General features: G+C 40.8%; 1 protein-coding gene across 2 annotated transcripts in view; it reads left to right on the top strand.

The window, feature by feature from the left end:
* Positions 1–69: 69 nt before the first annotated feature.
* The window catches only part of Ercc8 (ERCC excision repair 8, CSA ubiquitin ligase complex subunit), a 33,889-nt gene continuing 15,128 nt past the window's right edge, over positions 70–18,830 (top strand). The window contains exons 1-8 of one of the 2 annotated variants that reach the window (XM_052160110.1): positions 70–199; positions 1,956–2,051; positions 6,079–6,180; positions 10,330–10,453; positions 13,556–13,637; positions 15,033–15,101; positions 16,441–16,507; positions 18,478–18,578. In XM_052160110.1, coding sequence (XP_052016070.1) covers positions 123–199; positions 1,956–2,051; positions 6,079–6,180; positions 10,330–10,453; positions 13,556–13,637; positions 15,033–15,101; positions 16,441–16,507; positions 18,478–18,578 — 718 coding nt within the window. In that variant the 5' untranslated portion in view covers positions 70–122. Of the gene's footprint in view, positions 200–1,955; positions 2,052–6,078; positions 6,181–10,329; positions 10,454–13,555; positions 13,638–15,032; positions 15,102–16,440; positions 16,508–18,477; positions 18,579–18,830 lie in introns of those variants that run through there. The other variant, XM_052160111.1, reaches the window with a different exon arrangement.

Here is an 18,830-nt window from a genome sequence, read left to right as displayed (position 1 = left end):
AACGCCGCTCTCCTTTGGTCACGTCACATCGCTGATTGGCCAATCGGAGCCCGTGTTGTTGCATCCGGTTCCAAACTCTGTCATGGCGGCACCCAGGCCTCAAGCCGGTGTGAGGAACGGAGATGTTGAGCTTTTTGTCCGCTCGACAGTCGGGTTTGGAGGACCCTCTTCGCTTGCGTAGAGCGCAGTCCACACGGAGGTAAGGCACGCCATGTCTTTTCCTCTTCCGGTGCCAAGTGAGAATCTGGAGCAAGGAGTTAGGGTGGCAGGACAGATTGGGCTGAAGATGAAGTCGGCTGGAGCCAGATGAGGAAGACCCTAACGCGTGTGCGTGTAGGGGAGAGTGTGAAGAAGAAACCCAGGTCACAATGGTTGTAGCTTGCCGTGTACGTGAAGAATGAAGTTGAATGTAACCAGGGAGTCAAGTTAGATAACTGTCACTCCAGGAGAGACCTGATGACAGTACTGTGAACATTCTCACGGCCAGCTAACCCCACTGCATTCCGCTTGACTTTCACTTCCAACGTTACTGCTTCGTATTTCTTTGGGCACTTTGATTCTGTCGACCAACGCCTTTAGTTTTGTAAAAGTTTCATGTGGGTTTATCTCCAAGGCACAGACTCGACGAACCTACTTGCTTTGAATGTGTTTGTAAACTGAGTAACAGGTGTACAGTAACCAGCCATGCAGATTTTTGAAAGGAGGCATGTAAATAAGTTAACAACTACGTGCTATTGATATAGTGATTTGTAGATGGAATAGCAACTTTTGGGCTTTGAGCTTTACAATATTTCTTAGTAACTGAAATTTGAACAGCGTTGACGGGGTCTAGTATTTAGTAAAATTACAGTGACTGAAATTAATATATATATCAAGCTTCAGTGAAGATTATTGCTCTGTTAAAGGACTGAGGTTATTTTTAAATTCTCATTAATTTTTGTAACTAAACAACTGGAAAGTCCTATTTTATTCAGAGAAGATGTCCTTCCCTGTCATCCGTTAATGACAATAGCATAATAAACACCTCATTCAGCGCTCACAGGCAACATCTTTAAAAGGATGCTTATAACCTAGAGCTGCTATTCATAGACACTGGACATTGGTGACACAGGCCTGTGATCCCAGGAAGCAGATGAAGGAAAATTGCTAGCCAAGCCTGGGCTACATAGCAAGTTCCAGGTCAGACTGAGCTACATAATAACATATCCCACCTCACTCCCAAAAAAGAAAATACATAAATAAAAATGAAATTTTCATTGTAGTGTAAAACATGCTGAGTGCCGACATATTTTTAAGACCATATCAAAAAGATTAACACCGGAGCCTTAAAGCTTTGCTGCACTTTGTTACCACTAACCCTTCTCTGCTTCACTTTGTTTCAACTGGGGCATTGAATTTAGTTTGTATGTCTACAGTCTTAAGGAAACATCTAAGAGAATCTTAACATTGTGCAATTCAAACGTTTATCCGCTAGGTGTCGTCAGTCAGGTTTATTGGAATTCAACTTTCCCTGAAAGTTTATCCATAGATACTTTTTTAAGGACTTAACAAGCTTTAAGTCAGCAGTTTTCAACCTGTGGGTCTCTACCCTTTCACAGGGGTTCCATACATCCTACATATCAGATATTTATATCATGAATCATAACAGAAGCAGAATTTCAGTTATGAAGCAGCCATAAGAAATAATGTTATGGTTGGGTGTCACTATACCATGAGGAACTGTGTTAAAGGATCACAGCATTAGGAAGGTTTAAATGAAATTTAAAGTCGTGTTTCAAGTTTAGACTTGTTTAGAGGCTTACATTTATAAATCTGAATATCTTTAAATGTGGTAAGAAACTAAAGACTTGCAGTATTTGTGGTAATCTATGTAATCTTGGGGAAATAAGGAATTTGTTTGTATTAAATTTTTTCCTTATAGTTGTTTTCTCTTTTTCTCTCTTTAATTTTTGAAGGATCCTGGGACTGGAATTAAACAAAGACAGGGATGTTGAGAGAATCCATGGCAGTGGGGTCAACACCCTCGACATTGAGCCTGTGGAAGGAAGATAGTAAGTTACAGCTTCACTCTTCTTTCTAAGGGAGCTGCAGAAAAATCTTGCCTTTTCAGATTGATTAGTAGAAAGCTCTTAAAAATCTTTCTTAAAATTGTAAATTGTAGCATTTGTTGAAAAAGCATTTATTTATTTGAAATAGAAACAGAAAATCAAATGTGCAAAATGTTATCGGATCCATATTGCAAATGTGGCATAAATATATTCATGTTAAACCAATAAACCAGGAATTTATATTGATGGCAGAAGACTTTTAGTTGCTGGGATATGTTTAGGTTCTCTTCTAAACCATAATTGTTACTTTCAGGGACTAAAGGGAAGTGAAATATAAAAGGGAGAAATGTGTTTGGCAAACTAGGCTTGAAGCAGGTAATCGCTGAGTTTCTTATTTACCAGCTCTGGGACCTTATGCAATTTACCTAACCTTTTAAATTTTCAATTTGTCTTAGCTATTCTATAGGAATGATCATGCTTACCTTATTTGTTATAAGAACTCGAGAAAAACTGTATTGAAAGCATGCTTGTTCACTGCATTGCCCTCACTGTAGCTGAGTGTATTCCCCTGCTCACAACTTCCTGTCACACACCGCGATAATCATATGGGAAGGTTCCTGGTGGAGGGTGCAGCTCTGTGGCAGAAGTATGATTTGCATGCCCTGGATCTGGGCTCAGTCTAGAGCAGAATGGGAGGAGAGCACAGGCTGTTAAGGAACGTGGGCTTCATGTGAGCTAAGGATGTAGTTCACTAATAGACCCTCACCTCGAAGATACAAGGCCCTGGATTCAAAGCCCTAGGACTACAAGGAAATAAAACAAAATCAAACCTCGTGCTGTTTATAATTAGATTACGTATTAAAATAACCTGCTGGAAGTAGTTTTTCCTTGTTGTGGTCTGGTTACCTATTTATTGCCCTGGTTTTTGATTCCTGGTAAACTGCTGTTGTCGTTTACATTAAAATAAGCCATGTGGGTGTGGCGGACTTGCACTCTTTACTTTCCCCTTCTGCATAATAATAGTCTACAAGAAACTCCAAGCCAAAACAGTTCTCAGTCTAGGTTACATTTAAAAGGTGGTGCACAATAATTCTTTTCTTTGCTCACGCTTTCCAAAGCCTAACAATATTTCCTGTTCATAGGCAGGTGAGGGACACTCTGTTAAAAATATATGCAGATCCAAGGAACCAAGGATAGCTGATTTATTTCAGTCATTGGTCCAAAAGTACAGTAGTGTGCCAGCCAGGCACATAATCACATAACTACATAGTGATTATGTACCCTGTGAGGGACAGTAACCAGTTAACAGTAAGAACTGGTAGATTACATTTTATGTATGTGTGAAATATGTTTGAAGAACGTAGGATGAAGATGTTTTTATGGTGCATCTAACTAAAGTCTGAGCCACTTAGCATAGTAGCTTTCCCTTTAATACATGGTAAAAGGTACAACTATCTATTTTTTGTTTGTTAAGACATACTATGTATAATCACATTTAGTAGCAAGAAGAAATAAAGGAGAAAATATATGTCAATTGAAAACCAAGTATTTTCTTTTGCTTAAGAAAAATCAGTGTATGTGTCTTTCAGAATTATATTAATATTTATCATCTACGTTGAACAGTAGCAAAAGCACTATGACTTCATGACCATAGTCAGAACCAGAACACAGATCTGGTAGACCAGACTCAGTTCCAAGATAGGTGTTATTTTAAGAAGACTATCTAGAAACTGCATTTTTAACAGGTTCAATTACATAGAATACATTTGCATACCCTTATGAAGATTAAAAGGAGTATTATCTTCTGGGTTGTTTTAATTAACTTATCTTTTGTACATTTTCTTTTCTAAATAAAATTAATACCCTACCTCTTTACTATGGTCATGATTAGCAGAATAGTAACCTCATAGTTAAATAATATTACTGTCTGGTACTAAATAGAAACTCATTTAACTTCAATAATGATTACACTTTCATGCAGTAAATAAACTCAAAAGAAAACTTTTGACAGTTAATTTAATAAAAAATTTTTACATTATTGTAAACACCAGTTAAATCCAATTTAAGAAAAAACAACTCTTGAAGTAATCATTTGTTTTACATTGATAATACATTGACAGTACAGGTAGAGAAATAGAAACCCAGCAGGTGTGAGCTTGCAGTTCTGTTGGTAAAATGGGACACACACCTGTCATCCCAGCTCTCAGAAGATGATGGCAAGAGGCTGACCCCTGGAAGGTCACCAGGTCACGAAGTGTCTGCACAAACGCCAAACTCTGAGTAAGGGGAGACAAACCTTGATGACTGCAAGATCCGTGTGCTTCCAGCATGTACACATGCACACATGCTGTCAGCATGTACATGGAGGGAGGGTGAGCAAGACTGATGGAGCCCCTGATCTGGCTGAGCCCTCCAGATAGCCATCTGATTACAGCACGGCTGTCACACACCAGTTTCAGGTGACTCCGAGGTCTGCCTCAGACTGCAGGGAGCTCTGCCCAGCCCCTGTAATGGCTCCTCAGAAGGAATAGGCCAAAGCTCTGTGAAGAACGGAGTCCCACACTGAACAGTAGACTCCGGCGTAAGCTGCGTGGGGGCAGGTCATACGAAGGGAAGGGCAGCCCAGTGGCAGTGTGGACACGAGCAGCTCAGAACGTCTCTTATTCAAACTTTGATGTTTTAGGTTTCTTATCGAAAGGAACGAAAATATAATTTGGAATATTTTTCTGAAGATAAAAGTTTGTTATTCTAAATCATCTCCATTCTGAGAGAATAGGGAAAACATGCAAAAGTAGGATATAAGATGTAAGAGCTAAGAGACAGTGACATCATGCCAGACAGGTCATCTGAAGAATGTGTCCATGCTAATCTAATATTCCAAAACTAACAGAGTCTGTTTACGCATACATCTGTGTGTGCGTGCGAATGTGTGTGAGCTTATGTTGTCATGCTTTGTGGCACACCTGTGACCAGCTGAATCATCTCTCCAGCCTTTCCCCTAAATGATTTTAAAAGGTAGAATCTATGGAAGAATAATGTAATTCAAATTTAAGAATCTCAGAAATGAAGTTATTAAACCCAAGGAAAAAATAGAAATAAAAGAGAAATATTTCAGAAATGAGCCACAGCATAAGGAGCACAAGCCAGTCAGTACAGGGTGTGAGTCCTTAGAACTACGGAACTTAGAGATCAGAAAGAAAGGGCTGGTAGGCCTGCACTGTAGCTCAGTGGGGTACTGCTTGCCCCTCAGATTCCATCCCAGCACTAAAGGAAAAGACCAGGATGTGAAGGCAGTTGGGCAGACAGACAGACAGAATACAGGCCAAGAAGACCCAGATTACACGCAACAGGCCCACAGAGAATGCCAACGCAAGCAAGCAGAATAAATATGAAGCTATAATTCAGTAAGCCTTGCTACTGGACTAAAATCCACCGCTGTGGTGTGTAAGGCATGGAGCGCACTGTCACCGGAACTTGTAAAATCCACAGCTGTGCTGTGTAAGGGCATGGAGCACACTGTCACCGGAACTTGACTTTGGGATGTTTGCCCAAAGAAAGATTTTTTTTTTTTTTTAATCTAAAACACTCTGAGAATTAAGACTTTTACATCTCCTCATACTGATGGGCAGACATTTGTCAGCATACAGGTATTTTTAGAGTACTATACTCACTAGCCCTTCTTTGGTATTCTACCGAGTTGAAATTCGATAGCCAGAATAATCAGAGGGACAGAAATTTAAGTGTTGATGATAACCAATAATTCTAGAAAATAGCAATACTTCATGTAAATATATAAAACTTTGTGGATCTAGGTATTGCTTTTTGGAGGTAAACCTGAAAATGATCAAAGGTTGAGTTTTTCTGTAGTTGTGCTTTTGTAAATGTTAAGATATTCCAGTTTACTAAGTCTGTTAGAATTAACTGAACTTGCTGTCCTAATACTTCTGGCATATATAGGTCAGTGCAGTTAGGAAGGCATCATCCATAGGTGGACTTCACACAGTGGTTAATGTGACTTTTCTGTTGTCAGCATGTTGTCAGGAGGTTCCGATGGTGTGATTGTACTCTATGACCTTGAGAACGCCAGCAGACAGCCCTATTACACATGTAAAGCAGTGTGTTCCGTTGGCAGGTGTGTATTTGAAAGTGTAACTCATGAATATGTAAACAGTTCAGTATTATTTGCATCAAAAACAGTGAATGTAGCATTTGTATGCATGGTGTATACAAAACTTCAGTCGACATGGATATCCCTTGATGCTTTCCTCAAAACTTTGAAATTCAGTATATTTTTTGACATGTGATTTTGTGTCAGCTTTCAAATGAATTTTTTAAAAGATTTTTGTGTCGTTTTGTTCTGTACCTGCAGAGCATAACTCAGTAACTATGGTTTTAAGACCACTTAGTATAAGATTCATGTATGAATCTTACAGCTAATTATCAATGCAAACAACATTTTTCAACTGATGTTAATGGGGAAAAGATTAAAACCAGGGTGTAGTAAATATGCAGGCACTCCTCTCACCACACATGCACATGCCCTTCTGTCTGTCTGTCTGTCTGTCTGCTCACTCAGAGAAGCTCAGTTGAAGCCCAGCAATGATGGCACATGCTCAGTGCCTTTAAACCAGTGCCTAGGAGGCAGACACAGGCAGATAGCCCCCCTCCCCCCCACACACACATACACACCTACCTACCTGTCTGCCCTGACTTCTCTGGCTATTTGGTAGTTTCTCTTTTCCTAAGAGTCATCTGAAGCTCTTTGCCATCCTTGTCTGTCTGATCTGTTCTTAAGCCAGCTTTGCCTTAGCCGTGTGCTATCACAGGGAGAAGCTCACAGAGCTGTACGTTTCCAGACACTGCCAAGGACCCTAGGTTCTGATTTATAATTGGGTGATAATTGGGTGCTCACACACTATTCATTTTAGAAAGTTTTGAAAATCTCTCTTGAGACTGGCTTATTTTGTTTTAGAGGTAATTTTACTGGTTCCATCAGGCTTCTGTGATAAATATTTTTAAAGCATGTTGAAAGCTGTAAAAGCTACTATGTAAATCAAAAGGAATATAGTTAAAGAAAAAATTCAGAGTCGGCTAGATGTCTCAGTGGGTAAAGGCATTTTGTCACCACGCCTAGTGACCTTAGTGCTGTCCCTGAGACCCACATAATAGAAGGAGAGAACTTGCTCTCGTGAGTTGTTTTCTGGACTTTACCTGTAGGCCATGTGTGCGCGCGCGCACACACACACACACACACACGTAATTAAAAATTAAGACTGTTACCTACTCAGATACTCTAGGATGGCTGTGCACAGTGGCACACACCTTTACTCCCAACACTTGGGAGGCAGAAGCAAGGAATTTGAGGCCAGCTTGGTCAACCTAGTGAGTTCCAAGACAGCTAGGACTATGTAGAGAGGACCCTGTCTCCAAAACGAACAAACAAAAAGCTAAACAACTACAACAAAACCGAAGAAGCAAAACAAAATACTCTAGGACATCTTTCTGTAGAATATTATTTCATTGTTTGACAATGTCAGACTTGTATGTAGTTTATCTTAATCGTATCTCCCTCCCACTCCCTCAGGGTCCCCTCAACATGACCGCCTCCCAACTTTGTTTTCTTCATTTGTAACTCATTGAGTCCAGAGAGTGCTGAGTGCTGAAGGCATGCTCATAGATGCAAAGTCATCCATCAGTTAGCTCCTCAGTTAGGAGTGGAGCCTCGTGAGCTCCTCCTCCGTCCCTGCTGCAGTGTGGACTGGCTTGATCCTGTGTGAGCCTTAGAGATGATCACGGCTGCTGTGACTTCGTGCAGCAGCCATGCTGTCCCGAAGATGACATTTGACAGCACTCCTCCCTGTCTTCATCTCCAATCTATCTACCCCTCACAGCACTGAGCACTAAGAGTTCTTAAGCTCAGCACTTCGGCCTGTTCTGTCTTTGCTTTGGCTACTGCCCCTGCAGAAAGAAGCTTCTCTGAGCCTGAGGGCAGCCGGACTGTGGGTATAAACAGAAACAGTTTTGAGGCAACTGATACCATGTCCATTTATTAACAACTCTAGTAGGTTAGCTGCCCAGAGCCTGCGAGCTCCCTCGCCACGGGCTCTTGAAGAGCTTTACAGTAAGTAATAGGCACAAGTGTCTTTTTGAGAAGCATACCTCTAATCCCAGCTTCCCACTGACCACCTCCCTGCCTGGCAGGCTGGCATTGTAGCATGCAGCGTCTGTCCATACCTGGGCAGTAGCACAGCATGGCACCTGCTTCTTAGGCGGTTTCAGCCATTTACACACTTTCAACCCCAATCAAAAAGAAAAACAAAGGAAATTAAATTCTAAAGTGCTGGTCATGAACTCACAGAGATCTGCCTGCCTCTGCTTTCTAGGTGCTGGGATTAAAGGTTCGTGCCTACTACACCCAGCTTTAATTTAATAATTTTAAAAATCTGATATCTGATATTAAAATTTAACATTAAGGTTATTAAATAATGGAATTTTTACTTATTTTATATGTGTTTGTGTGAATATATACATTGTCTTAGTCAGGGTTTCTATTCCTGCACAAACATCATGACCAAGAAGCAAGTTGGGGAGGAAAGGGTTTATTGAGGTTACACTTCCACGTTGCAGTTCATCACTAAAGGAAGTCAGGACTGGAACTCAAGCAGGTCAGGAAGCAGGAGCTGATGCAGAGGCCATGGAGGGATGTTTCTTACTGGCTTGCTTCCCCTGGCTTGCTCAGCCTGCTCTCTTACAGAACCCAAGAATACCAGCCCAAAGGTGGTACCACCCACAAGGGGCCCTCCCTACTTGATCACTAATTGAGAAAATGCCTCACAACTGGATCTCATGGAGAAACTTCCCCAACTGAAGCTCCTTTCTCTGTGATAACTCCAGCCTGTGTCAAGTTGACACACGAAACTAGCTAGTACATACATATTATGTTACTTTATGATCTGGTAAGTTTTTTGGTATGTAATATAAGTAAATAGTGTGTCTCTATTTTATTATATTATGACTTTTATTCCTAGGTTCAAAGTCTTAAAGGTATGACATTGAATTTCAAAATGGGTATATTCACAATATCATTTTAAAAATAATTTTAATAAAACTCATTATGTTATTGTGGCTTAGGCAACTTAGTAATGCTTATTGTAGGTATACTTAGTTTCTTTGTTCTTGAGCATTAATAAGATTTTACTACCAAAATTTTTACTAAATGTACCTGAAAATAACACATTGTGTCCTGTTTCAAAATTTAAATTTAAAATATAAATGAGCTTTTGTTTATATTTCTAGAGTAAGGATTGGCTTTATTTAAAACAACTCATCGGAAAGCCTATGTTGAAACCAAGACTCTGTGGAGCATATCAGAGTCGTTCTAACTTATTTCAAGTTGAAGTTTATTGGGGTGTGCTTGTACCTCATGTAATTGTGGAGAAAGTAAGAGAATGAAGTTCACTCAATGAGCACAAAGAAACAAGTGCTAGAGCAGGGACCGTCCCAAGGTCCTGCGATGGAAATGATGCCATTTGCACTTTGATATGTGTCCCAGCGTAGGCCCAGCCCCACGGCCCTGACTAATTGCTCAGTCTCCCTGGGATTTCATCCATACCTGGAGATTTGGCATTCCAAACAGATCAATAAAGCTCAGCACACCGCTTTGCCCTGGTATAGAACAGAGTATAACAGAAAGTAGGTACTTGCTCTCAGCAAAACAGAGGCTCCCTGAAACCAGGAGGAGTTTGAATTCTTAGCTGAAAAGGAAAAAGGAGTTTATGAACTGCTGTCCAAACACTTAACTGTCTTCACCCAACTGTGGTAAACACTGTTGTGGGGGATCCCATGGCCATGTGTGGAGCATCCACAGTTCTGATGATGCGAACTGAGACAGGGAAATCCCACACCAGGACGGAAAACCACCGCCACCTCCATGATGAAGGAAACCCTCTGTAGTTGGCTACACACATGCTACCCCCCCCAACACACACACACACACACACACACTCACACACACACACACACTCACACACACTCTGAATGCAGTACAGGGGTGAGCATATCCCACATGGTGTGCCTCAGGAGAAAGCAAGCCTCCATTTCTCGAGGTAGGAACCAAATCTAGAGATGCCTAGACATCTTCTCTAACCTTCAGAGCAGCTAGGACAAGGATGTGTGATGTTACCATAGCAATCCATATCTTCCTCCCTGAGTCCGCTCTTTCATAATACAGTTGAAACTCACCCAGGATTTGAAAACTCTAACTCTTGATTGCTTTTTGTAGAAGCCATCCTGCTGTTCACAAATACAGCGTGGAGACTGTTCAGTGGTATCCTCACGACACTGGCATCTTCACATCCAGCTCATTTGATAAAACTCTGAAAATATGGGATACAAACACATTGCAGGTAAGAACCTTTCCAAGTTGTTATGTAGGATAATGGAAAGTCGAGTCTTCAGCTGTATTGGATGGTCCTTTGCTAAGATGTTCTGAGTGTCAGATATGAAAACAGTGTTAAGGAGAGTCATACTCTGGTTCACTAACTTCTGCTGATTAGCTATATGACAATGAGCAAATGGCAAAGAACCTGAATCTCTGTGCCCTTGTCTGAAATGAGGGCAGCATGGCACCTTCTAGAATGGTGCCATGTATTCTAGATGGCTTATTTACCAACATACATAAAATAATCTATCATAATGCCTAGCACATAATCAACACACAAAACCTTAGCAAATACCTTTGTTATTTGAAAACTCTGAGCTAAAGAGCAGAATTAGACTTTTTCCCTCTTGGTCTAAAAGTTTGCAGGAAAAGAAAATGCTAAAGTAGAGTAAAAATATAGATAGTGGAGATGAAAATTATGGTAATTAGTGAAATTTTTCAGTACTACCCTTTTCTCTCAGTTTTCTATCTACATACCTGTAAAGCCTCTCTATAGGAATGTGACATTGCTCAAAGTTGTTTCATATGTTCCTATGTTCTGTGCCAGCCAGGATTATGTAGCAAGACCCTTTCTCCAAAAAAAAAAAAAAAAAAAAAAAAAAGCCAACAAAACAAAGCCCAACATTGCATGGTAAAGATTCAATGAGTGTCATGAACTTCCTGTTTGGACCACAGTGGAATATCTTCAGGTCCAACTAATCCTCCATTTGCAAAACCAGCAAAGTTCTCTTTAAAGGGTTTGAAAAGTGGCTAGAACCCTATAGGCTGGTTCTCAGAGAACAGAAAGATCTAGAAAGTAACTTCAACTTCATAAATGTTGCACTCTTGTCATTTTCAATGTGCAGCAAAAGTCGGAGAAGGCAGGACTTGGATAGCTTTTAAGACACAGTAGCAGTGGGTCATAGTCTACATGCCTATAATTCTAGCATTTAGGAGGCTAAGGCAGGAGAGCCATGCGGTTGAAGCCAGCCTGTACTTCTTGTGAGTTGTGAGCCAGCCTGGGCTATAGAGCAAGACCCTGTCTCAGAGCAGTAGCAACAAACACACACGCGAGAATGGTTCCCTCCCGGTTCTAGAATGGGAATTAGGTAGTTTATTATGATAAAAGGGTTTGCGAGAAAAGTACCTGGAAATAATCCAGGCACTGGTCTTTTTGAATCTGATTCCGAAGTGAGCATACACTGAAAGTAGAGGTTTGAGAGTTAGTAACATTCAGCTGCAGAGAGGAAGCTTACACAGAACAAAGAATGAGAATAAGAATGACCAGGGTTAGAGCACAAAAGAACTGGCAACAAACCCTACGAAATAACGGAAAGGAGGGGACAGTGGGGTGACCAGCTGTATTGGTCAGCTTCCAAGCTGACAAACCGGATAGAATAGCGAGGCTATCAGTGACAGTGAAAGAGTAGTGTAAAGAAGAATAATGAAACAAAATGGTAAGTGGGCTGGAGAGAGGGCTCAGTGGTTAAGAGCACTGGCTGCTGTTTCAGACCCGGGTTCAATTCCCAGCACCCATAATGGTACTGTAGTCTGTAAGCATAATTCCAGGGGTTCTGGCACCTTCACATAGACATGAATGCAGGAAAAGCACCAATACACAGAGAATTAAATGAAATTATTTTACAAAGAAGCAGTGATTAAAGATTGCTAAAATTGATATGAAGAAGAGGACAGAAGGTTGAGGGGGTGGTATTTGTTTATTTTGTCTTAGGGACAGATATTAAGATGAAGAGGATTTAGCTTTCAGTGCTGCTGGGATGAGCCAGAAAGGACGGTAGGTAGAGATAATCCTTAGGTAACCTGTGGATTGAAGTTGGCCACAGTGACGAGGGGATCTGAACACAAGCAGAGAGATTACTTGTGAACTGGGCGAGGACTGGTTTTCCATGATGGAAATGAAGAGCAGAAGGCATCAGCACACAGGACTGGCTGCACTGGGGATTGGGGGATTGCTGATTCAGCAGCTTCTGTTTTCTCTTTGAACTAAAAGATCTGATCACCTGTTGTGATTGAGTAAGGATGCTTGTGACAGTGGAGAGAGCTAGACATACTGCAGGATATTGCAGACAACCAGTTAGTGAGACTCTGCACTGTGGGCTGGCAGTCCTTACTAAAGTCTGCCTGCAGTGAGTGCTCTTTTAGTGAGGCCAGTCTGCAGGGTTTTACTGAGTAAAGCAGAGGCTGACCTAGAGTAAGCTGTGGTCAAGTCTGACTCAGGATGTCCTGTAAATAAAGTAATATTAAGAATACAGACATTGGGGCTGGAAAGATGGCTCAGCAGTTTAGAGCACCAACTTGATGTTCCAGAGGTTCTGAGTTAATGCCCAGCAACCACATGGTGACTCACAACCAAGTGTAATGGGATCTGATGCCCTCTTCTGTTATGTCTGAAGACAGTGTACTCGAAGGAAGGAAGGGAAAAAGGAAAGAAGGGAGGAAGGAAGGAGGAATACAGGCATCTTCATTAGTTGCTAGTGGCTGCTTTGACACTACATAGCAGAAGTGTCAAAGTTGTCTTTGCTCATTGACACTGCAGAAAATGCTTGCCAGCCTTCTTGTACATCGGTGTGGCAGTGGATTCAAAGAGGGACTTTTATGGCTTTGGGCTAGAGGTCTTGACAAAGAGGATAGTTACAGACAAAGTGTGGGTTTGGATGTGTTGGACTTTACAGTCTGAGCTGGAGAGGAAAAGTGGACTGGAAGGAATGCTAGGTGTGTGGAGCCTGTTCCAGAGTTCTAGGGTAGTTGGTGAAGAAAATAGTGTGGTTACAGATAGCTGTCATTTATGATTCCAGGGCTTGTGATTGACATCATGGGATGAAAAGTGAGGCCAGGTGGCTCTGAGAGACAGGCTCGCTAGCTCCTTGCTGGAGTTGCTAGCCTGCTAGAGAGGAATGGTGAGCCAGAGGCTTGCTTGTCTTGCCTTAACTTGTGGGATTTGTCATGTTTTAGTGAATAAATTGCTATCAGTCAATCAAGAATATATGTAAGATATGGGAAGGAGAATTCTTGCTTTGGTTTTACATGTTTTTTTGTTTTTGTGTATTTGTTTGTTTTTGATTAACAGGCTGCAGATGTGTTTAATTTTGAGGAAGCAGTTTATAGTCATCACATGTCCCCAGCAGCCACCAAGCACTGTCTGGTAGCCGGTGAGTACACATCCTTTTGCCTTTTAGCATATGGAAATTTCTCCCATTTTAGATAGTTACGTTAACCAAGAAAAACTTTAGCCCAGGTAAAGATGACTTTAAACACTATATCCTAGTGTAGGTCCAGCACATGCTAACTTTAGGCTTGGATTCAAGGCTATGAGAGTATCCGTTCTCTCTCCCCTTCCTGTTTCCTTTCGCTTGCTCTTCAGAGCCCCTGGGTCTGTTCTCCGAGGAGTCCTTTGAAATCACTGCTCTTTCAGGTATTTTTATATGAACAAAATGTGGCAACTTGGACTGGTGAGGTTCCTCAGTGGGTAGGGCGTTTGCTGCCAAGCTTGGAACTTAGAATGTGATCCCAGGAACATCCAGGAACACAAAGGACAGACTGACTACAGAAGGTTGTCCTTTGATCTCAGCATGTCCTGCCTCTCCCTCTCTCTCTGCCTCTCCCTCTCTCTCTGCCTCTCCCTCTCTCTTTGCCTCTCCCTCTGCCTCTCCCTCTCCCTCTTTCTCCCCCTCCCCTTCCTCTCCCCCTCCTTTCCCCTTCCCCTTTCTTTCCCCCTCCCCCTCTCTCTCCCTTTCTCTCTTTCTCTCTCTCTCTCTCTCTCTCTCTCTCTCTCTCTCTCTCTCTCACACACACACACACACAAACACCACACAAACACACACACACACTTTATATAAATGCATTTTTTTTAATTTGGTAATTTTTCTTTAACACGTAAAAGGAAAACTTCTTTCTCTTTAATATTGTTATTGAAAGCAAATAAGTTTTTATATGAATCCTGCAATAACAACACCGTCGTGTATAAAGAAGGAAACCTGTTAACCTAATATTAGGTGTCTGGACCTAGGACTCCATTATTCCCAGGTACTGCATGAGCCACCTGGCCTGAGTGTTCATCCCACGCTGGACACCAAGCAACTGCTGCTTGTCTAAGAGCCAGCAGTCAGCCTGGGCGGGCCGCTCGGACACTGTTTCTACCCGTTGGAGGGATAGCGATAGCATTAACTTGTGGAAACTACTGCTGAACTTGAATGGCTTCATGTGATAACATGGCAAAGAACGACACATACCCTTGGAATGCTGGTGGTTGCTGCCCTGTGATACGTCACAGTAGTAACTTCTCGGTGTCTGCACACCCTGCAACCTACGCAGCTGTTCTGTTCTCAGAACAGTAAGATGAGAATAGGCAATGGAGCCAGGTCTGCTGTGAGTGAAGTGCATAACCAATAGAGATAGACGCTTGAGATGTTTGTAGATGTGTTATGGCGTGCCTTGTCTATTTCTGTGGAGGTAGGCTGAAAATGGCCTGATTCTTAGTGGTAATTTGCTGAGATCTTTCTTATAATGTATAATAAATATTATATAAAAACTTTTTTCTTTAACAGTTGGAACTAGAGGACCCAAGGTACAACTTTGTGACTTAAAGTCTGGATCCTGCTCTCACATTCTACAGGGTATTTTTTTCTTTTGTTAAATATGGAACAACTACTACTCTGAGGAAACAGTTCAGTAAGAAGAAACACTACTAACAATGCATTCTTTGTGAATGACATGACTGGTGCGTTCTGTGCTAGTTGTTAAGTCAGAGAAATAAAGGTCCTTCTGTGCATTATTCTTGTGAAACTGAGCTGTGGAGACATTTCTATGAACAATGACTGCAAGGGGAACTCAGAGGATATGGGAAATAGAAAATGCAGCTCAGAGCCTTGGCTGTTTCCACATGAAAACCATTAAACGAGGAAAGAGACTTACATCATGAAAAATGTCTCATGACTACTGATTAATAATGTGGCTAATGAGGAAGCTTTTTTCTTAATACTTTAATACTTAATAGCTTTTCTCCCCAGTACAGATATTTTAGAAAAAGGTGATAAAGCAATTCTCTGGAGAAGTACATTAATGTAAATAACTTCATTAATTTTTATCCATATTATTTCATCTAACTATAAACAATGAAATGTTGGAATATAACTCAGAAATGCACATTTTTATCCATCTCTGAGAAACATGATAAATATACCAGAAAAACTTGATGGAATGAGTAACCTTTTTTAAAAGGATTATTTAGTAATTTAATGTGTCTGAGTGTTTCCCTGCATGCATGCATGTGCATCACAAGTGTGCCTGGTGCCCTCAGAGGTCAGAGGAGGGGTCAGCTTCCCTGGGACTCCAGTGAGAGTTTTGAACTGCCTTGTGTTGCTGGGAATCAACCCCCAGTCCTCTGCAGGAACAGGGCTCTTAACCATTGCCCAGCCCTGCAGCCCGGTGGGCAACACTTTGATATCATCATCAATAATTTAAGTTGATTAAAAAGCTGGGCAGATAAAATGTCTGATGTGAATAATTCCGTTAGGTAAAACTATGAATTTGTCATCTCAGTTTTTTAAAACTGCTGTTAACACACTTTTTTCAGTCAAGAGCTTTTTCTTTTTTCTGAAACCATGAAATATTCTTATTTCTTTAAAATACTTAATTTTTATTGCCATGTATTTCTGTTATCGAGATAGACACCTCAGTGATGTGGACTGATTTATCCAAAGTAGTAACTGTTTTTTTTTCCAAAGCAGAAGCCACTCAGTCTTTTTACATTAAAAGTCCTCGATTAAAAATGTCCCAGAAACCTCACATCAGTCTTTAAACAAAGACACTGCAAGTTTAAGATGTGATCACATCTATTCACTACTATTTATGCTTGCTGTTTTCTGAATCAGGCAAAATTATTGCCTTCTTACTCTTTCTTTCTTTCTTTCTTTTTTTTTTTTTTTTTAATATTTCATTCACTTGTATTTGCAGGTCACAGACAGGAAATATTGGCAGTTTCCTGGTCACCACGCTATGAATATATCTTGGCAACAGCAAGGTAAAGTGCAATTTATTTGGTTTTAATCTTAATATTAGTTATTAGGAACAATTTGAGAGATTGCATTTTCATAAGATACAGATTTTGTCATATACAGTTAGTACCTGAAAATGAAACATTAAGTAACAAATTTCAATTCATATCAGCCAAGAAAACAGCCTTGCACTTTTGTATGTGTGCAGGTGCACATGTATGAGTGTGCAAGCCAGGGTTTGACACTGGGGTGGTCATCCTGCACTGGATTAACAAGAAGCTCTCGACTGATCGTCCAGCTCATGGGGTCAGGTAGGTGGGCTGGCTTGTTTCCCTCCGCCCAGCTCTGGGATTCCAGAAGCACACAGCTGCAGTTGGCTCTGCAGGGAGCCTACGCTCAAATCCTTCCTGTCGTGCTGCAGGCTCCCTGTGAACTGTCTGCACAGTGCCTTCCTTTGCCTGATATCTATTCTGAAGGCATTCACAGTTCAGAGAAAGCAAGAGACTCTAGTGACATGAATCAGCTCACACGGGTAGTGACACAATTGTGTTGTTTTCCTACATGGAAGTATAACATTACACATTTAAGAATTTTTGCTCTGATATAAATACCCATGTATCCATTGACTGAGTTTGTTAGTATTTAATGGCCAGTACCTGTTCTAAGTATTATACCAGAGACACAGCTTGATAGCAACTTCAGAAAGCAGACAATCTAAAGAAGGAAAGATCACTGCCTAAGAAACATCTGAAATGACTTAGTAGACCTTCAGTAACTAGTACTGGAAGAGAGCAGGACTACTTGCCCTAGGTGAGGTTGGACATGGTGTGTGTGTGTTGTGTGTGTTGTGTGTGTGTGGGGGGGGGGGTATGGATTGGCGGTGAGCTTGTAAAGGTTCGGAACGATAGGCTATGGGAGAATAGCTAGTTACAGAACATAGGGCTGCTGCACAGCTGTGCTCAGTTCAAGAAACAGACTACAACTGCACCCAGCCACAGAAATCTAAACATCATATGACACAGAAATTTGCAGTGTATAAAGTACCTCGACATACAGAAGCTGTGGAAGCCATGCTAAAAGGAAGGAAACTCACATACACAAAAAAACTGTGGGAGAATCAGTGACCCAAGGAGGCACATGGCAGCGGACGGTAGCTCTCAACGGCAACTAGGTCAGGCAAGCTGGCAGGGGAAGGTGCTCGCTGCCGGGCCTGCCAGGGAAGAGGGGACAAGCTCACCTAAGTTGTCTCTGATATTTTTCCTTGCACTCTTGTACACACATACACACGCATGCACCTAAACATACATGTGCATATGTAAATACATATAAAATAATTTTAAAAGAATATTATTATACTATATTTAAAATAATATTATATTTAAAAGAATATTATTATATTATAGTCTTTATGAAGACAGGGTGGATGAGTGGGAGCGCATATCATTATCAGGCGATTTTTAGAGGAGAAATTGACACATGTTCTACCTGTTCCTTTGTTGTTTTACTTGAAAGAAAATGAAGTGTCTAGCTTCCAGAAGATAGTAAATGTAGTTTTTAGCAAAGACTGATCTGACCACAAAAAGCAAATGAAAATAGATTGTCTTCATTATGTGCTTTATTTTCACACCTCTATAAAAAACAAGAAACCCCAAATTGATGCTAAATAAATGTTTAAACAATGAGATTCCTTAACTGCTTGATTATCTAGATAGCCATTGAGAAATAACAAAAAGTATGTTGTAATCAGTGTGATGGGACCCTGGAGAAAAGCAGAATTTTGTCATTGTAATGATAAGAAAGATTACCACTCTTTGCTACTGTCCTACTATTTTATGTCCTGGTGAGTGGTGAGTATTGAATATTTGTTGAAAATAACACAATGCAATTGTAGGAATATAGTTATGCTAATAGAATGAAACCTCTGTGGTCAAGAGTGGAGTGGGGAGTTCTTATCTGAGATTTGTATGTCAGTATGTGACTTTTTTCCCTCCCCCAGTGCTGACAGTAGAGTAAAATTATGGGATGTGAGGAGAGCATCGGGATGCTTGCTTACTCTTGACCAGCATAATGGGAAAAAGTCTCAAGCTGTTGAATCAGGTAATGAAGACCATATGAAGATAGAAATATAGTGGTGCTTCTTATGGTGGGCTTTCTTTTCATTGAAATCAAATAATAAATATATATATTGACAAATTAAAAACTGATTTTTGTAAATGGCTTTCACCGTGAATCAGTTTGTAAATCAAATGTAATTGTGGCTTGCTTTCTCCCAAGATACAAATAACTGGAGACTGCTTTTTTCTCTCCAAAGTTGCAAAAATAGCTTCTTGTGTAACTTGGTTTGCAAAT

Source organism: Apodemus sylvaticus, chromosome 16 (genome assembly GCF_947179515.1).
Source record: "Apodemus sylvaticus chromosome 16, mApoSyl1.1, whole genome shotgun sequence".
In the NCBI taxonomy this organism is placed as follows: Eukaryota; Metazoa; Chordata; class Mammalia; order Rodentia; family Muridae; genus Apodemus; species Apodemus sylvaticus.
This window is presented reverse-complemented; position numbering and strand designations above follow the sequence as displayed.